The sequence below is a fragment of the Camellia sinensis genome, chromosome 13 (genome assembly GCF_055761805.1).
Source record: "Camellia sinensis isolate YWXY chromosome 13, ASM5576180v1, whole genome shotgun sequence".
Taxonomy (NCBI): Eukaryota; Viridiplantae; Streptophyta; class Magnoliopsida; order Ericales; family Theaceae; genus Camellia; species Camellia sinensis.
The window spans coordinates 62657452-62676180 of NC_138973.1; the positions used below are offsets into that span (position 1 = coordinate 62657452).

Consider the following 18729-nt stretch of genomic DNA (forward strand, 5'->3'; position numbering starts at 1 on the left):
ACGGAATGCCAATGCGGTTGTCTCAGGTACTATTTCAATATGTAATCAGGATGCCTTTGTATTAATTGATTCTGGATCGACGCACTCATTTGTGACATATGCATTTGCATCTAGATTGAAAAGACCCCTAGAATTGTTGCCATATTTGTTATGTGTGTCTGCTCCATCGGGGGAATCTGTGCTGTGTGACTATATATATCGGTTTTGTGACATGCGTATTGAGGATGCTACCCTATATGTAGATTTGTTGCCCTTAAACTTTAGACACTTCGATGTAATTTTGGGCATGGATTGGTTGACCAAATATTGTGCCACTATAGATTGTGTGACGAAGAGGGTTGTGTTTAAACCACCAGAACAGAAGGAAATTGTGTTTGTGGGAAATGGGGTAGTGCCTCCACCATATTTGATATCTGCAATGAAAGCATGTAAATTGATCAGGAAGGGATGTCAGGGTTATTTGTGTTATGCATTGACTGAACAATCCATGAATGTTGAATTGAATGATATTCCCATTGTTAGGGAATTCCCAGATGTGTTTCCAAATGAATTACCAGGGGAATTGATAGACAGGGAGATAGAGTTTACTATTGAAACTGTGCCAGGCATCCAGCCTATTTCTAAAACTCCCTACAGGATGGCTACCGCCGAAATGAAAGAATTAAAAGAACAGTTGCAAGACCTTCTTGATAAAGGGTTTATCCGGCCTAGCACTTCGCCTTGGGGTGCACCAGTGTTATTTGTAAAGAAGAAGGATGGTACTTTGCGCCTGTGCATCGATTATCGGGATAGTGGGTGGCGATGGTGGGTAGTGGTGGCGAGTCGGTGGCAGTGGGTGATAGTGGGTGGTGGCGGCAGGTGGGTGGTCAGTGGTGGTGGTCGGTGGTAGTGGGGGGTGGGTGGTGGTGACGGAAGACGGTGGTGGAAAATAGTGACGGGTAGTAGCTAGTGTTGGGTGGTAAAAAAAAAAACCAAAAACTAAAAACGGAAATGTATTTTTTGACTTTATATTTTTTGGCTAAATTTATAAACTGAGATTTATAAATTAAAAATTTATCAAATAAGTTTTTATTTAAATTTTTAAAATTTTTAAAATATAAACAAAAATTGAAAATGAAAGTGTTATCAAAGGTGGCTTATTATTAACTTTTAATTTAAAAAAACCTCTATTAAACAGGCCGAAAGAACTTTCCAGAAACCAATCGCCAGCCTACAAGTCCCTCGTCACGCCATTTCCGATTCTCTACATAAGCCCCCCACACTCTCTCTCTCTACATACAATTCGTCAGCAACACTCTAGAGCGAGAAAGAGAGACTGATATGGCAGACGAAGCAAAGGCCAAAGGCAACGCGGCCTTCGCCGCCGGAAACTTCACGGAGGCGGTCGACCACTTCACGGGGGCGATCAGCCTTGCTCCGGACAACCACGTCCTCTACTCCAACCGATCCGCCGCCTACGCCTCCCTCAACCAGTACTCCTTGGCCTTGTCCGATGCCCTAAGCACCGTCGGTATCAAGCCTGACTGGTCCAAGGCCTACTCTCGCCTCGGCGCTGCCCACTTGGGACTCCGCAACTACAACGAAGCCATCTCTGCCTACAAGAAGGGCCTCGAAATCGACCCCAACAACGAAGCCCTCAAGTACGGCCTCGCAGACGCCGAGTCCGCCGCCGAGTCCGCAGCCCGATCTCGCGCTGCGCCGCGGCCACCAGCTTCTCCCTTCGGAGACACGTTTTCTGGCCCTGAGATGTGGGCCAAGCTCACTGCCGATTCGACCACGAGAGCGTATCTGCAAGAGCCTGATTTCGTGAAAATGATTCAGGAGATTGAGAAAAACCCTAGCATGTTGAATCAGTATTTGAAGGATCAGAGGATTTTGCAAGCTCTAGGTGTTTTGTTGAATGTGAAGATGAGGACGCCGAACTCGGCTGAAGATGCAGATGTTCCTAATGCGCAGGAGAGGAAGAGGCCAGCTGAGGCGGAGCCGCCGAAGGGGAAGGAGCCTGTGGAAGTACCGGAGGAGGGAGAGAAAGAAGGTAGAGAGAGGAAGGCACAGGCGCAGAAGGAGAAGGAGGCTGGTAATGCGGCTTACAAGAAGAAGGATTTTGATACGGCAATTGAGCGATACACGAAGGCGATTGAATTGGATGATGAAGATATTTCGTTCCTCACGAATCGCGCAGCTGTGTACTTGGAGATGGGCAAGGTATGCTTGAATCATGATTTTATTATTATTTTTTTATTTTTCTTTCTACTTCAATGATCACTGCAGTGTTTGAGTTAGTATTTTTGCGTTATTGCCTCGAAGAAATGATTTACATGGAAACTGTGATGTATTTAACCTTGTTTATACTTGTTAATGAAGAAATTCTCAAAACTGAATTCATCAATCCAAGAAATTAAGAAACTATATTGAAAGTAAATGGAGAAGAAGAAGAAGAAGATTTCATTTCTTGAATCTGTATTAATGGACGATGATAATACATATACATAAATACATATGTATGTATGTATGTATGTATGTCTCCAATGCAGAGAGTAACTAACTTCCTAATGCCAGCTCACTTTATTCTAACTAACCAACCTCAACTGACTCACCAAACCATCCTTATCTCCACTAACTGAATTTGTAACTGATTGTGAACCACCTAAGCTTCCTTGGGCCTCTGGTGTGTATTCTCTAAGTCTTGCAGGGCTTTTCCCCTTTACAGTTAATCTTCTTTACTATTGTTCTTGGTGATTAGTTTGATTTGCTATATTTGTTACATGACATTTATTTGCATTAGAGAAGTACCGTTTAAACATACGATAGATATGTGTTTTGTCATTGCTCTCAGTTTATTATATGAGGCATAGTGTTGATTCACTATGACAAATACTAAAGTTGATTACGAGTTAGGAAGAGATAATGATTTGAGAAATGTATACGTTTATTAGGGTTGAACTTGTTTTTTATTTATTTTTCCTGTTTTTGCTAGGTGAATGACAATGATATGTACTAATTGTGAGCTTATTTAATATATTTGTCTTGTAGATTTGTTATGTCTCATAAGTTTTGAAGTTTGATGTCCACATTAGGCTTGTAAATTGAGTGTAGGCAGAGTTTTTTTACATTATAATATTTATTCTTTTTGTCCGTTTACTTTTTTTCTTCCTTTTACTGTTTGAATTGGATTAGTTTAGCCTCGTTTGAGTGAACTTGGCCTCTGTAATCATTGCCTTTGTATGGATTATTTTTGCTTCATATTCTGGAACTGTGCATAGAAGTTTGCTAGATTGTTGATGTTGAAGGAAAGTCTTAAACAGAATGATAATGTTGTTCCTGCTGATTCTGTCTCAAACGTGTGAGTTACATATTTACTGGTTAACAAGATTATCATTCTTTTAACAACTGTATTTGATGCCAAAAAGAAGACAATTTGCAGTGGCACATCAAGTTGCTTCAACAGTAAGAAAAGTAATTGCACAAAACCAAAATGATAGTGAAACACTTTATAACAGGATTTGGGAGACTTGATAGGATAGGATAACATCTCAAGGAGGCATCTAGAAATACCCATGTGATTCTGTGTGTGGATGTTCTTGGATGTGTGAGATGATGTTTTGGTGTTTTTTATTGACTTAATAGAGAAAGTTATGTATCAGGTTTTGAGGAAGAACATTAAATGATTTTTGTGTAGATAACTTTCTCTGTATTCTTTTCTGCATTAGAGTTACTTGAGGATAGAGTAACGTGTTGATTTAGATTTAGACTGGCATGAGTGAATAGTGGTGTCTGTGTCCATTATGGTGCTGACATTTTATTGTTTGTGTTGATAATGTGAGAGAAAATAAAAGAAGGCTATACAAGCGGATTTTTTACTGAATTTCTTCTTGTTAAGATCTGTATGCATGCTGTACATTATATTGCCACTTTTTGCTGTTCTTGATGATTGTTATGCTTCGCCAATTACACTTACACAGGGATATAGACAAATAATTGTCAGCAGTTATGATTTTCTCCATTCGCTTGGTGTTACTGATGTTGGATGGCAGAGTGGATTTGTTTTACAATTGGCATGAATCGCATAAGAGTTTAGGGGTGGCGATTTATAAAGCTGTTATAGAGTTGCAGTTGTCATCAATTGCATGAGAAGATATAGCCATCGACAATTGCTTGAATTCTTCCTTTGAAATTATGCTTAATCGTGAATCACATGGCATTACTGATATTGGTTGGCTACTTAATATTTAAAGAGTTGTAGGGGTAAGGGACGTGTTTCATTTCATATGTAATCGGACTCATTTATGGAATGCATGGTACAAACCTAGATTGATATGTTTGTACTTGTTTTATGTTGAAATTGGCTGCCGTCTAATTTATGTCTTGAACCTGTTTTCACCCAGATGGACTTATCTAGTCAATGTGTTTTTTTGTTCAGTATGATGAATGCATTAAGGATTGTGATGAAGCTGTTGAAAGGGGAAGGGAGCTTAGGTTGGACTATAAGATGGTTGCAAGGGCCTTGACAAGAAAAGGAACTGCAATAGTGAAAATGGCGAAGTGTTCAAAGGACTATGAACCTGCTATTGAAATGTTCCAGAAAGCTCTTACAGAGCATCGCAACCCAGACACATTGAAAAGGCTCAATGATGCTGAAAAAGCAAAGAAAGAACTGGAGCAGCAAGAGTATTTTGATCCAAAATTGGCTGATGAGGAGCGTGAGAAAGGTACTCTATTAGTCCGGGGTATTCTTCTTATTTGGGGATTCTTCACTAACCTCTCTGTTTGTGTTTTTGTGGTCTAGGTAATGAGTATTTTAAAGAGCAAAAGTATCCAGAGGCTATTAAACATTATACGGAAGCCCTAAAGAGGAATCCCAACGACCCAAAGGTAACTAACACGAGTCTTGTGCCTGTTTTTGTAATGTCTATATAAAGTACACTGGCATAAACAAGTACTGAAGTCATCATTTCTTAGGTAAAAATCTTGTTCCTGATTGATCATTAAAGTTTGCGTCTCTCTGTTGTTTTTTTTCCCAGGCATATAGTAACAGGGCTGCATGCTACACAAAACTTGGGGCAATGCCTGAGGGACTGAAGGATGCAGAGAAGTGCATTGAGCTTGATCCAACTTTTGCCAAGGGGTATAGTAGAAAAGGTGCGGTCCAGTTTTTCATGAAAGAGTATGATAAAGCTTTGGAAACATACCAACAAGGGTTGAAGCTTGAGCCTCAGAACCCAGAGTTGCTAGATGGTATAAAGAGGTATGGTGACCTGGATGTAGTTACCATTCTTTTAGTTCTTGATTTGTAGGTGCACCACTACTAGAATTTTCATGATGACTGGGAGTACTTATCAAAACTGTTTGCAGATGCGTGCAACAAATTAACAAGGCTAGCCGGGGGGATCTAAGCCCTGAGGAACTTAAGGAGAGACAGGTATGCCTACATTCAATGGTGTTGGGTTTGTCTGGTTCAAGCCAATTTTGAATTGAATATAGATATAAACATGAGCTATCTTTGCAGGAAAAGGGGATGCAGGATCCAGAAATTCAGAACATCCTCACAGATCCTGTTATGAGACAGGTATGGAGTAGTAGGGCTTTAAAAGGTGTTTGTTTACATGATGATATAGGATTTTGGTTCCAAATTTGAATTGTTACCTTGTTTAAACTGTGCCTAATTGGTCTGGTGGGGCTGTGGACAGGTGTTGAGCGACTTCCAGGAAAATCCAAAGTCTGCTCAGGAGCATATGAAGAACCCGCAAGTGATGAGCAAGATTCAGAAACTGATCAGTGCAGGGATTGTCCAGATTAAATGAATATGAATGGAGAGTTACATACAGTAACATAGACAAAGCATTTAACATCTGTTAATTGTTTTTACCTTGTGTGTATTTTTTGTGGATCAAGTGGTAGAAACGTATTGCATTCGATAAATATCTCAATGTTGATGATTTTGATATAGTTGTCTGGAGAACTCTTCGGTTGCTTTCACACTCTTTTAAGTCTTGTTTTGATTTGATATGAAAAGAGATGCCAACTTTGTTTAAGATTTCTCTCTGCTTTTTTTGTATGCTTGCGATTGGAGAATTTATTTGTTTGCATAATTTGGATCACTAATGGCCTGTTAGGTTGAAAAATTTAGAAAGGGATTTGGAAAAGAAAAAGATAAGTGAAATGAGAATAAAATATATTTATATTTTATTTAATTTCATACTTCCATATTTTTCTTTTTATTTTTAAATCATTTTTTTTCTTTTTATTTTTATATCTTATTTCAAATTTTCTAACCAAACAGAGTACGAGTGAATGTGTCTTTGCATCATTTGTTAATTTGTGTAAAAAATTTTTTTAGAAAAAAACAAGTGAACCTAAGTGACATTTGGCGACTCAGGTAACTAGCCTAAATTCCCTCAATTGACCCAACATTAGATGATTGGCCCAGATTTGGTTTGACCTGTTTTGGCATTCCACCTGGCACCCACCCAACTGCTGGCTGCTAGGATCATATTAAGGATTTCTAGAATATAGAAGCTTCACACTGCTTTTTTCTCTGATTTATATTTTTTATTTTTTACTTTTATAATTGCTGTCTTTTCCATGGGCAATTATTAGTGAGACATAATGACTCACCTTGGTATGTTAATTAGGAGATAAAAGAATGCCCCACTTAAGTTGTGTTTGGTCTAGAAAGGAATTTAGAAAAAAAAATAAAAAGAGTAGTAAAATGTAAATCTCTTTCTAAATCCATAATCGAACACAGCCATAGTGTGTTGCTGTGTTGTGCTTATTGGTCGGGAGTACCATAGACCATCAACATTGTGAAAGTTAATTTCATTACATTTATGAATTTGGTACAAATATCAAGTTAAAAAAAGAGTGGGGAAAAAAAAAAAAAAGTTTGTTCCAAGTAAAGGTGTTTGAGATCAGCAAAACAAAATTAAGCAGCAACTGATTCCTCTTTTGCTGCTGCGAGCTGGTTCTGGATGTGTTGCGGGACAACATCAAACTTGGCTAATTGCATAGTGTAGGAAGCCCGGCCTTTTGTCATTCCCCGCAGCGTACTGACATATTGAAACATCTCTGCTAGTGGTACGAGCGAATCAACCACCTACAACAATCCGACAATATCACCAAAAACAAAGTTCAGATACGGAATAAATCACTAAGTCTGCCATTTTATTCAGCATCCATAATTGGTATTCCACGTACCTTGAGACCGCCAGGTTTATCGCCAAAGCTGTTGATCTGGCCTCTCCTTGAGTTCAGATCACCGATCACATCTCCCAAGTGTTCTTCAGGGGTTACAACTTCAACTTTCATTATGGGCTCTAGCATCTTCGGAGCAGCTCTCTTCATACCTTCCCGAAAAGCTCCTCTTGCCGCAAGCTGGAATGCCAACACACTTGAATCAACATCATGGTAAGAACCATCCACTAATGCAGCACGGACGTCGACAACGGGAAAACCTGCAAGCACGCCATTACTCATGCACTCCTCTAATCCTTTTATCACTCCCGGAATGTATTCTTTTGGCACTGCACCTCCCTTAATTTCACTCTTGAACTCGTATCCGCTACCAGGTTCCAAGGGCTCAAACCTTACAGTGATATCAGCAAATTGTCCTTGCCCACCTGACTGTTTCTTGTGAACATATTTCACTTCTGAGACTTTAGAAATGCTTTCACGGTAGTTTACTTGCGGTGCACCAACATTAGCTTCTACCTATGAGTGGCAAGAGGAAACTCAAATTATGATAGCTCAGATTAACACATCCAAAAACTCTGTAATCGGGAAAAAAATATGATGTGAATGATATAACTCTCAATAGATTTTTTTATTATTTGTTATTATTTAAAAACCCATAATTTTCAAATAAATGAATAATGATTTAGGGTGTGTGTGAACAAGCATGAAATTAACCAGAAACAGAAGCACATAAAGGCAGATATAAACCTTAAATTCCCTCTTGAGCCGATCAACAATAATCTCAAGATGCAATTCACCCATTCCTTCAATAACTGTTTGGTTGACCTCTTCATCCCGGGAGAAGTGGAAAGAAGGATCTTCTTGAGCGAGCTTGATTAAGCCAGTTGCCATCTTATCAACATCTGCTTTAGTCTTCGGTTCAATTGCAACCTTTATAACAGGATCAGGGAAGTCCATCCTTTCAAGCACAATAGGCTTCTCGGGATCACACAACGTTTCTCCTGTAATGGTATCTTTTAGACCTGCAAGAGCAACAATATCGCCAGCCAAAGCTACCTTAACATCCTCTCTGCTGTTGGCATGCATCTCTAGAAGTCTACCGATTCTCTCTTTCTTTCCTTTGTTTGCGTTCAGTACATAAGAGCCTGCCATAAGCTTCCCTGCATATACTCTTACAAACGTAAGAGACCCCACAAATGAATCGCTCATGATCTTGAAAGCTAGACCGGCAAATGGTTCTTCATCACTTGCAGCTCTTTCAATTGTCACTTCTGGGTTATCAGGGTCTGTGCCATTCATTGGTGGCACATCAAGGGGTGAAGGCAAATAATCCACGACTGCATCTAGTAATGGCTGAACTCCCTTGTTTTTAAAAGCCGAACCACATAGAACTGGCACAAAAGAGGCTGAGATTGTACCTTTCCTAATTAGTTTCTTAATGGTTTCCTCATCGGGCTCAACTCCTTCTAAGTAACCCTCCATAGCTTCATCATCCAACTCAACTATGGTCTCTATCATTTGTGCCCTGTAGTCCTCAGCCAACTCTTGAAGATCAGCTGGAACATCTTCATACACAAACTTGGCACCTAGTTCTTCTCCTGACCAGATGATCGCTTTCATTTTCACAAGATCAATGACTCCTTTGAAATTATCTTCGGAACCTATGGGTATTTGAATTACAAGCGGTTTGGCACCCAAATTCGTCACTATCATGTCTCTCGTACGGAAAAAGTTTGCTCCAAGACGATCCATTTTATTAACGAAACAAATTCTAGGCACTCCATATTTATCAGCTTGTCTCCACACAGTTTCAGACTGGGGTTCCACACCAGCAACACTGTCAAACAAGCATATAGCACCATCCAAAACCCTGAGAGCTCGCTCAACTTCAAGTGTGAAGTCAACATGACCAGGAGTATCGATTATATTAATCCGATGCTTGTTCCAAAATGTGGTAGTTGCAGCGGATGTTATGGTTATACCTCTTTCTTGTTCTTGCTCCATCCAGTCCATCGTAGCCGTTCCCTCATGTACCTCACCAATCTTATAGTTTCTCCCAGTATAGTATAGAATTCGTTCAGTTGTAGTGGTCTTGCCAGCATCTATGTGAGCCATGATTCCAATATTGCGATAATCTTTCAAAGGTACACTGCGCTTTGTTTCTAAAGAAAAAGAAGGAAGAAATCAATGTTTGAAGTGCCAGCTTGTAGTAGAAATTTCAACAAGTGTCAATAGTAAACCAAGATAATAACATTTAATCCAGGCCATTATTTGGCCAATATGGTTAGCATTAAAATCACTGAAAATTTCAGATTGTCATGCAAAATGCAATGCAGCAATTATCATAAAAAAAATAACAGTACAGGACCAGCATAGGAAGCCAAGATAAGTACAAATATTGCAGATTGTGCTACATCATTAGAGTTCAATCATACAAACATGGTGAAAAAAAGGACATGAAATTTTTTCTAACAGTAGTATCTCAACCTTTTTAAGTCTCAATATAGAAACGACTAAAACTCTATCATGTAAACTTCCACAGACATTTGAGAGCAACCATGTACAACATCATGAATAATTTTTCAAGAATCGCAAGAGAATACGGTTTAAAATCAACTCCCGAATATCTAATAACTGCTGAATGGAAACCTCCGGGTACCTAGGCTTTAGATATCCAAGATATAGAACAAATATTTGCATTCTTATACAGCATTAGTAAGTTATGCCCAAAATGAGACCATTTAAGCAGTACATATTTGTTAAAATTTATCACCTACTTCACCCACTTAAACCTACTCCACTAAACCTAACCCACTACACCACTACCACCTCACCTACTCCACTAAACCTAACCCACTACACCACTACCACCTCCACTTCACCTACTTCTTACCTACTACACACTCACCCTCTTCTATATATAGGAATCATGAATCATTGTAATAAAAACAACAAATAAACATCAATCAATAATACATAAATTTTTACATGGTATCAGAGCAAGGTTAAGACCTTAGTATTTCTCGCTTCACCGGCGGGCGGCAACCTCGCCTTGGCCGCCCGCCGGACCTCAACCTATTCCGCTTATTTTCTACACATACCTTGACTTCTTCAACATTTTCTTACACCCCTCCTCCGCTATGTCGGCAGCGGCACCCGCATCATCGTCTAGCCTTTATCGCCGTTCACCTCGCCTCTCACATATCCGTGGTTGTACTCTTACTCGTCGTCGTCGTTGGCGTTTCTGGCGCTGCTTTTCTGCTCGTCACTGCTGTTTTTTTTTTTCCCGATTTGCTCTCTCTCTCTTAGCCATGGATTTGGGTGTGGGGTGTAGAGTTGTGGCTCTGTTGTTGGTAGCCATGTTTGCTGGCTTGAAGGTTTCAATGGCAGCAGTGTACAAGGTTGGGGACTCCGCTGGTTGAACCATCATTGGGAATATTGATTACAAGGCCTGGGCTGCTTCCAAGACGTTTCATGTTGGAGATGTCATCATTTTCGAATACAATTTTCAATGTCACGTGTTGCAAGTGCCCCACAAAGAATACCAAGCCTGCAGAAGTGTAAGACAGTAACATGCATCTTCACATACAGCTTGGGTAATGTGTAACTATCAAAAGCACAAGCTTCTTGGACATCCCTCTCTCTCTCTCTCTCCATGGACCCAACATCATCATCATGCACCCACTCTATATCCCTCTCTCTCATCTTTTCCCACTTTCAAACCCACTTTAATCATATCTCTCCTTTCTCTTAATTTATTTCATCCACGTTCTTTCACCCTTTTCTTTTATTTTAATATATATATATATATATATATATATTTTATTATAATATATTTTCCCTATCCCTTGTTAGTAAGCATCACCCGTTTTCCATTCTCTTATTATTATTTATTTTATATTCCACAAAAAAAAAAAAAAAAAAAAATCACACTGCTGTTTTTCTTATCACCCATCCACAAATATTTTTCTCTATTTTCTTTATCCATTATTTTCTTTTATTTTATTTTTCTTATTAAACAAAACAACACCACAAAATAACACCAACAACATTCCACAACCTTGTCATTTTATTCATATCAGGGGATCAACCCCGATCACACTTTTACATCAAAAAAAAAAAAAAAAAAAAAAAAAACCCACACAAACAAAAACAAAACTACCACACTCACAGTGGGATTTTTCTTCTCTACTCAGCCGCCGGTCTTTTCTTCTTGCCTCCGTCCTGGGTGGTCCTTGCCGGTGTTGCCTCCGTGCTTCCTAGACCACCAAGCAAGTTGCCTCCTCCCTGCTCCTCCACTACAGCATACGGTGGACCTCCAAATCGGAACATAACGGTGGCCTTCCGCTTCAGCTCTTTATTTTCCGCCTTTAGCACACTAATCTCTGCTCGCGCATCCTTATACATGCGTTGGAGCAGAGCCAGCTGGGAGTTTAACTGTTGCACCTCATTTGTCCTGCTCTGCAGCCGGTGCGACAAATTTGTGACCGCAGTCATGGTTTCCACGCATGACTTCAGAGTATACTGATTGGCCTCAATATCAGTTTGCACCGCCATTTTTTGCTCCACCGACCGCATTGGAAAGTTCAACGGAGCAAAACCAGAGGTGTTTGGTTGAGATTCACTGGCCATCACACCAGTTATTTCTCTTGTGGACTCATTCAGTTCTGGAAAGAGCGTAAGCAGCCCACGGGATGAAGAGGCCATATTCTGGGTAGCTGAACGGGAAGAAGAGGCCATGTTATGCGTTGCTGAGTTTTTCAGAGAAGGATTGGTTACAGAGTGTTTCCAGATTTGCAGCTCTTAGAAACAATCTCTCAGAAAACGAATATCTCTCTCAGAAAATGAAGAGTTTTTTCAGAAGTTTTTTGTCAGCCTCAGCCTCAGCCTCCGTCTTGGTTAAATAGCCGAGGCAGCCACGCGCATCGCGCGCCTCTTGCCACCAGACGACAAAACGGGCGCGCAAGCCAAGGCGCCCACGTGCCTCGCCATCACGTCCGGCACACCTTTTGATGAATTGGGCACGCCTTTTGATGGCACGCCTTTTGACAAAATTGGGCACACCTTTTGAGGGTGCAACTTCTACAACGGTCCGACATGACCCTATAAACTGTCCCGACATTAATTCCGGTTAGCTCCTTTATGGGTCCGACAAGACTCTGTAAACTGTCCCGACATAGATTCCGGTTAGTTTCTACAAGGGTCCGACAAGACTCTGTAAACTGTCCCGACATAGATTCCGGTTAGTTTCTACAAGGGTCCGACAAGACTCTGTAAACTGTCCCGACATTGATTCCGGTTAGTTTCTACAAGGGTCCAGCAAGACTCCGTAAACTGTCACAACAACTGTCACCACATTGTCTGCTACAACGGTCCGACATGACCCCATAAACTGTCTTCTACAACGGTCCGACATGACCCCATAAACTGTCTTCTACAGCGGTCTGACACCGCCATCCAGTGTCCTCTACACCATTATGACACCACCATACAGTGTCCTCTACAACGTTATGACACCACCATCCAGTGTCTTCACCAATGGTCTGACACGACCATACAGTGTCACCTATCCTCTTTTATTTTTATGTATTTTCTTGTTTTGTAACTCTCTCCAAACTCAAGTTGGCTAGTTCCTATCCCCCTTGAGTTTGCGAGGGGCTGTTAAAATTTATCACCTACTTCACCCACTTAAACCTACTCCACTAAACCTAACCCACTACACCCACTTAAACCTACTCCACTAAACCTAACCCACTACACCCACTTAAACCTACTCCACTAAACCTAACCCACTACACCACTACCACCTCACCTACTCCACTAAACCTAACCCACTACACCACTACCACCTCCACTTCACCTACTTCTTACCTACTACACACTCACCCTCTTCTATATATAGGAATCATGAATCATTGTAATAAAAACAACAAATAAACATCAATCAATAATACATAAATTTTTACAATATTTTGTACTCTTTGTAATGTACATACATGCCCTTTTAAAGTGTGGATGGTAAAATGAAGTAATTTTTAATTAAATAGAACATCCAAAGGTTCCAAATTTCAATCACATTTAACCTAAATTGATCTTGTTACTTGTATGCCACAGAAAATAGGATGAAAAGGAAATTTCAATTGAAAATTTCAATAGAACAACGAAAAATGAGCAAACTTTGAAAGTACCAACTGACAATAACACCCAAATTAAATGAACCATATAACCTATATTGCATCTCCATTCCCAAATAATAATCCATTTAAGTACATAAAGTTCAACTAAAAGAAATACTTAAAAATTTACATCAGAATTCAAATAAAGAGCAAGAAATTCATAGAAAAATTCAATCTAAAGCAACAGCGACACAGAGGGTACTTTCAAATTCCTCCAATTTCCCAACTGATTGCCTAAAGGGTACACGAAATTCACTGCAAACAAACAGCTATTCCATGAGAGAGAGAGAGAGAGAGAGAGAGAGAGAGAGAGAGAGAGAGAGAGAGAGAGAGAGAGAGAGACCTTCAGTGGCCATGGCGAAGACAGAGAAGTTCCTCCTATGCTTACTGGGTAGAGTTGAGAGGTTGGAAGGAGTGGTGGAGCTGAGACGGAGGCTTCCAAAGAATTCCGAGAGAGAAGAAGAAGAAGATGAAGAAAGAGAGTGGGTGCGGCGGCGGCGGTGGAGAGAGAGGAAGCGACGAGGAGAGAGAGGCAGAGGGGGCCTCGGAGAGGAGCCATGGTTGAAGTTGCCAACTGAGGAAGCTGTAGACGATGCCGATGACATTCTCACCGACTCTGTCCCCATTCTTTTCTTTTGCTCTGCTCTTCTCTGCTCTCTGTTTTCTACTAGTGATTTGTTCTTCTCTCTCTCTCTCAGTTTCTCTCGGGTCCTCTGATTTGGGACCTTTGGGCTTTCGATTTCGGTTCTTCTGATCCGTAGATAAATCTTACGTGGTCTCAAAACATTTATCAAAACAAAACGATTGACATTTGTTTGCTTTAGAGTTTTTATTTATTTTTTTTTTATAAAAATTGATTTTTTTTAATTATTTTTAAGAAAAAATTAGTCTAAAATCCTTCTTCCATTTTTAATAATGGAAGAGATCCACAATATTATTTTTTGATATCTAAGATTCCTGAACTCACATTTATATATGAGATCAAAGAAATTTGACTCTCTCTCTCCCAGATCACTATCACCATGCCTCTCTCATTTATCGGTTAAACTGAGTGAGAGAGTAATCTTCGAATTCTAGAGAGAGAAAGTGACTATGGCAACCTCGTTTCTCTTTCCTCTCGCAACTTCAGCCATTACCACCGACAACCGCAAACTATCCACTGCTATTGGCGTCCCGAAGAGCTCTTTCCTTCACGGTATCAAGCCCCATTTCGTTCCATCTGCGGCAAATTCGAGAGCGAGCTCAACTCGGAGATGCTATTTTAGGTCTCCGAGGTCTTCGAAGCCTCTTGACCACGTTCCGAAGCGGTTTCGATAGAAAAACCTCAAAAAAGGATGTGAGTCGCCAATTCAAACACACTATTCTCTTTTTCAGTATTGTGTTTTGTTTTACTCCGTTCGTTCTAGCTTTGGCTGCATAGTTTGCTTTCTTGATGACTGAATTTGTATTTATAATATCTCAGAAACTTGAAAACTAGAGCTCCGTTGAAATCTACGGTTTCTTTTTTATATTCATGTATAGCCGAGCAATTAGAATATGTTTGGGAATCGAGAAAAGAAAAGAAAATATTGTATTGTATCTCGTTCTTGTGAATCATGAAACACATTTTGCCTGAGGTTTATGATTTTCAACCAGAAAAGATTGTGAGGGGGAATTTCTTTGGGTTAGAGAGGAGGATTTTCTTTAGTTCGAGTGAATTTCTCTAGGTTGGAAGGAGATTTTCTCTGAGTTTGAGTGAATTTCTCTAGGGTGAATGGGGGAATTTCTTTGGTTTTGAAGAATTTCTCTAGGTTGAAGTGTCCAGAGAAATCATGAATTTTCTTTTAATTGAAATTTTCTCTGGTTGTTCAATTTTCTCTATATTGAACTTTTCTCTAGTTGTTCAATTTTCTCTGGATTGAAATGTTCAATTTTCTCTAGATTGAAATTTTCTCTGGTTTGAAAATTTCTTTGTGATGTGTCTAGAGCAATTTGGAATCACAGAAAATTTTGAAATTTTCTCTGTGATTTGTCAAGAAAAATTCTCTGGATAGAATTTTCTCTGGATCGATGTCAAGGGGCCTTAGGCATTATGAAAAATATTGACTGTCATTTATGCTATAAAATTATAATACTAGGAATCCTAAAAAAAATTCCCAATTTTTAATATGAAATCTTTATATTAGAGGTCAGTATGCAATTTGTAATTTAATATAATAATTATAACAATTATTTAAAAATAGTTAAAGAGAATCGAAAGAGTTTATGGTAGTTATTATATTATTCTTGAGCATTTTTAGAGGAAAAGAAGAAAAGAAAAAAAAAAAAAAAAAAAACCTTTACATCAGCAGCAGCAGAGATGTTTTTTTTTGTATTTATTTATTTGTATTTTTTAGCATAGATTATTCTCTTATTCACCTTCTCTCCACTTTAAGGTGATAATCAAACATAAGAAACATTTTTTTGTTGAAATATATATATATATATATATTTTATTGGAAGAAACAAAGTGTTAATGAATTTTTTTTTTTCCCATTAAAAAAAGAGCAAGGGGCTGCAGAGATACCACGTATGGCAAATTTACAGCCTCATTGGAGGAGGGAAGGTGGGCCTCACAAATAGAGTTTTCATATCCAAAACTTTTTTTGTGGTGCCAGTGCCATAGCGGCCCACTAGGTCCATAGTAGTTGTTTGGTACTTGTACGTGGGCTAGATATGCCCTTCATGTCCAACAGTAAGAACGAGAGAGTCCAAGCTCAGGAGAAATTTCAATTATATCATAAAATACTAGGCACTGGTTAGCATTAGCTTAAATCAGCATGGTTGTGTGTAATTCAAGTAAATAATAATAAATAAATAAAAAAGGTTAATATCACAATATATGTGATGTTTGAAGTGATACACTTCCTTCCATATTTTATCTCACCATATTTATCCATACTCCTCTTGTAGATCTCCATTCAAATTTATTTTAATGATTCAAACAGTCTATTTCATAAGTTATATAATAAAGGTTATCTATACAAAAAATTAGATTTTTTGGATAATTATAAATAAATCACATTTCATTTTATAAAATAAATAGTTTAAGTTTACAATCTTATACCATTCATTTTATAGATATGTAAATTTGTTTTATCGGACAACTATCATTTTATAAAACAAAATATAATTTGTTCTTATGTTTATAGATGTTCGATGAAATTAATTTTTTGCATTGATGATCTTTATTGTGGAACTTATAAAGTAGATGGTTTGGACCATCGACTTGAGTCAGAATTTAGGCACACAAGAAGAGTATAGATGAGTATAGAGAGATACAGGTATAAAGGGGAGCTTATCCTGATATTCAAATGGTAAGACTTTTACTTCTTAGACCTAATATTTTGATTTTGAGTCTTATATATTTCTCTGTATAAATTTTCATTTTAATGAAAAATTTACATATCACATGACATAAAATAAAATAAAAATTTCAGATTACTAAGTCTACCTTTGTTTTATATAATAGTATAATTTTTTTTCTATGCTGGAAGTTGTGCTCATTGATTCAAATGGAACAATTCTTTCTTTGAGTGCCCCATGAGAAATTTGTAGCCCCCAAGAAATGAATTTAATAGTAACCTTAAACTAAAGGAAAAGGTAAACCATAGTGCCATTGGTCCCATACTCTTTTATCTTTGAACAACAATGCTGTGAACGACATACAAAATCCACATCAAATATAATTTTTTATTTTTTTATTTTTTATCATATCACATTTATTATAATAAATTAATATTTTAGAAATAAAAATTTAAGGATAAAATATTTTAGTTATGAAAAGTGTCATTATTATATTTTTAATGATAAAATTGAACATTTAGTAATAAATTATTATCCTTTTGTGATTAAATCTTTTGTTTTAAAAAGTAAAACATTTTTTGCACCATGTTATTTGATTTTTAAAAGTGTATTTATTAGCAATATTTTGAAAATTATCTCTAAAATTAAATTTTTTTTTAATTAAACTTTTCAAGATGATATTTTAGCAACGACCCTTGCAGTGATAGGAATTGATCATCAAATATTTTTACAATAAATTTTTTACTTTTAGAGAGAAAAAAAAAATTTCTTCAAACTATTATATGTTATAGTCACATAATAAATTATAACCAAACTGTACATTTTCTATATACTTTTCTCTATTATGTTTCTGTCTGTGGTGGCATAAAAATTACCAGCTTATTAGGGGTAACCTAAACAATTCCTAACAATGGGTCCAGTCCAAACAAGGAAGCCCATCAAACAAATATCACATCCTCATCTATAGAAGGAAGGCACCCATGGAATATAAATATCCCTCATCTCTCTGCAACACATAGCACACAAACACTCTTCAACTCTTCATCTATTTTTCTTGATTCACGTGATTAGCTTTATCATCGGAGTATTCCCAGCAGGCAACCCAGGTTGGGTGGTGCCGACCATATTCATCTTTGCAAATCTACAGGAGTTTAGCTCATCTCTTTATTGGATCTCATCAACAATCCATGTGAGAGGATTTTGGGTCTCACAATTTGCGCCGTCTGTGGGAATCGTCTGAAAGAATTCAATGAAGAGGAAAACAAACACCAACCTTAAGGAGCTCAGACTAGTGTACACTACAAGAATTTACACATTTTGCGACCACTTTTGCCGACCAAAAAAATTTTGGTCGCAAAAAAATGACATTTGGCGACCAAATATTAATTAGTCGCGAATGATCTTTATTTTTGGCGACCAAATATTATTGGTCGCAGAAGGTTATATTTTGGCGACCAAAAAATAAGTTGGTCGCAGAAAGTGGTATGCTTTTGCCGACCAACTACAAATTTGGTCGCGGAAGTTCACATTTTTTTTGGCGACCAAAAATTTGGTCGCCAAAAACTTATTTTCAGCAACCAAAAAAAATTAATCGCCAAATTAGTACTTTTAACGACTAATATTTTAGTCGCCGTTGATTGAGATTTGGCGACTAAAAAAATTTGTCAGCGAATGTACTTTTTTTGCGACTAATATGGTCTTTTGGTCACCAAAAACCTATTTTCAGCAACCAAAAAAATCAGTCGCCAAATTAATAAATTTAGCGACTAATATTTTAGTCGCCGTTGATTGAGATTTGGCGACTAAAAAGATTTGTCAGCGAAGGTACCTTTTCTGCGACTAATATTTTCGTCGCCAAATATTAATGAAATTTATTTACTTTTGATCTTTGCCGACCAAAAAAGTAGTCGGCAAAATACTTATTTTTAGTGACCAAAAACATTTTGTCAGCAATAAAGTTAAACAATTTCAAAAACACAGATTCATTTTTTGGTGGGAATACACTCTTACATTACCGCCCAATTTATTTTCTATCAAT

At 38.0% G+C, this 18729-nt stretch overlaps 2 protein-coding genes and 1 long non-coding RNA gene across 3 annotated transcripts; 1 reads left to right on the forward strand and 2 right to left on the reverse strand.

Annotated features, from left to right (window-relative positions):
- Positions 1–1185: 1185 nt before the first annotated feature.
- Positions 1186–6032, forward strand: LOC114271951 (hsp70-Hsp90 organizing protein 3). Its single transcript, XM_028213624.2, has 7 exons — positions 1186–2205; positions 4421–4709; positions 4787–4872; positions 5022–5245; positions 5353–5419; positions 5507–5566; positions 5688–6032. Exons 1-7 carry the CDS (start codon positions 1321–1323, stop codon positions 5799–5801), a joined length of 1725 nt encoding a protein of 574 aa, XP_028069425.2. The 5' UTR covers positions 1186–1320; the 3' UTR covers positions 5802–6032.
- Positions 6033–6801: 769 nt separating this feature from the next.
- LOC114271952 (elongation factor G-2, chloroplastic) lies at positions 6802–14163 on the reverse strand. The gene is made up of 4 exons (XM_028213625.2): positions 13711–14163; positions 7939–9353; positions 7195–7707; positions 6802–7093 (listed from the first exon to the last, which is right to left on the reverse strand). Exons 1-4 carry the CDS (start codon positions 13991–13993, stop codon positions 6923–6925), a joined length of 2382 nt encoding a protein of 793 aa, XP_028069426.2. The 5' UTR covers positions 13994–14163; the 3' UTR covers positions 6802–6922.
- LOC145806178 (uncharacterized) lies at positions 11098–13704 on the reverse strand. The gene is made up of 2 exons (XR_014348924.1): positions 12924–13704; positions 11098–12885 (listed from the first exon to the last, which is right to left on the reverse strand). It is a non-coding gene; the product is annotated as an uncharacterized LOC145806178 (long non-coding RNA).
- Positions 14164–18729: the final 4566 nt, after the last annotated feature.

Coding starts and splice junctions, on each gene's coding strand:
- LOC114271951 (XM_028213624.2), top strand. CDS start 1,321: ATGGCAGACGAAGCAAAGGCCAAAGGCAACGCGGCCTTCGCCGCCGGA. Junction 4,873..5,021: donor GGAATCCCAACGACCCAAAG/GTAACTAACACG, acceptor TTTTTTTCCCAG/GCATATAGTAACAGGGCTGC. Junction 5,246..5,352: donor TTGCTAGATGGTATAAAGAG/GTATGGTGACCT, acceptor AACTGTTTGCAG/ATGCGTGCAACAAATTAACA.
- LOC114271952 (XM_028213625.2), bottom strand. CDS start 13,993: ATGGGGACAGAGTCGGTGAGAATGTCATCGGCATCGTCTACAGCTTCC. Junction 9,354..13,710: donor CTTCGCCATGGCCACTGAAG/GTCTCTCTCTCT, acceptor CTTTTTCTTTAG/AAACAAAGCGCAGTGTACCT. Junction 7,094..7,194: donor ATAAACCTGGCGGTCTCAAG/GTACGTGGAATA, acceptor GGATTGTTGTAG/GTGGTTGATTCGCTCGTACC.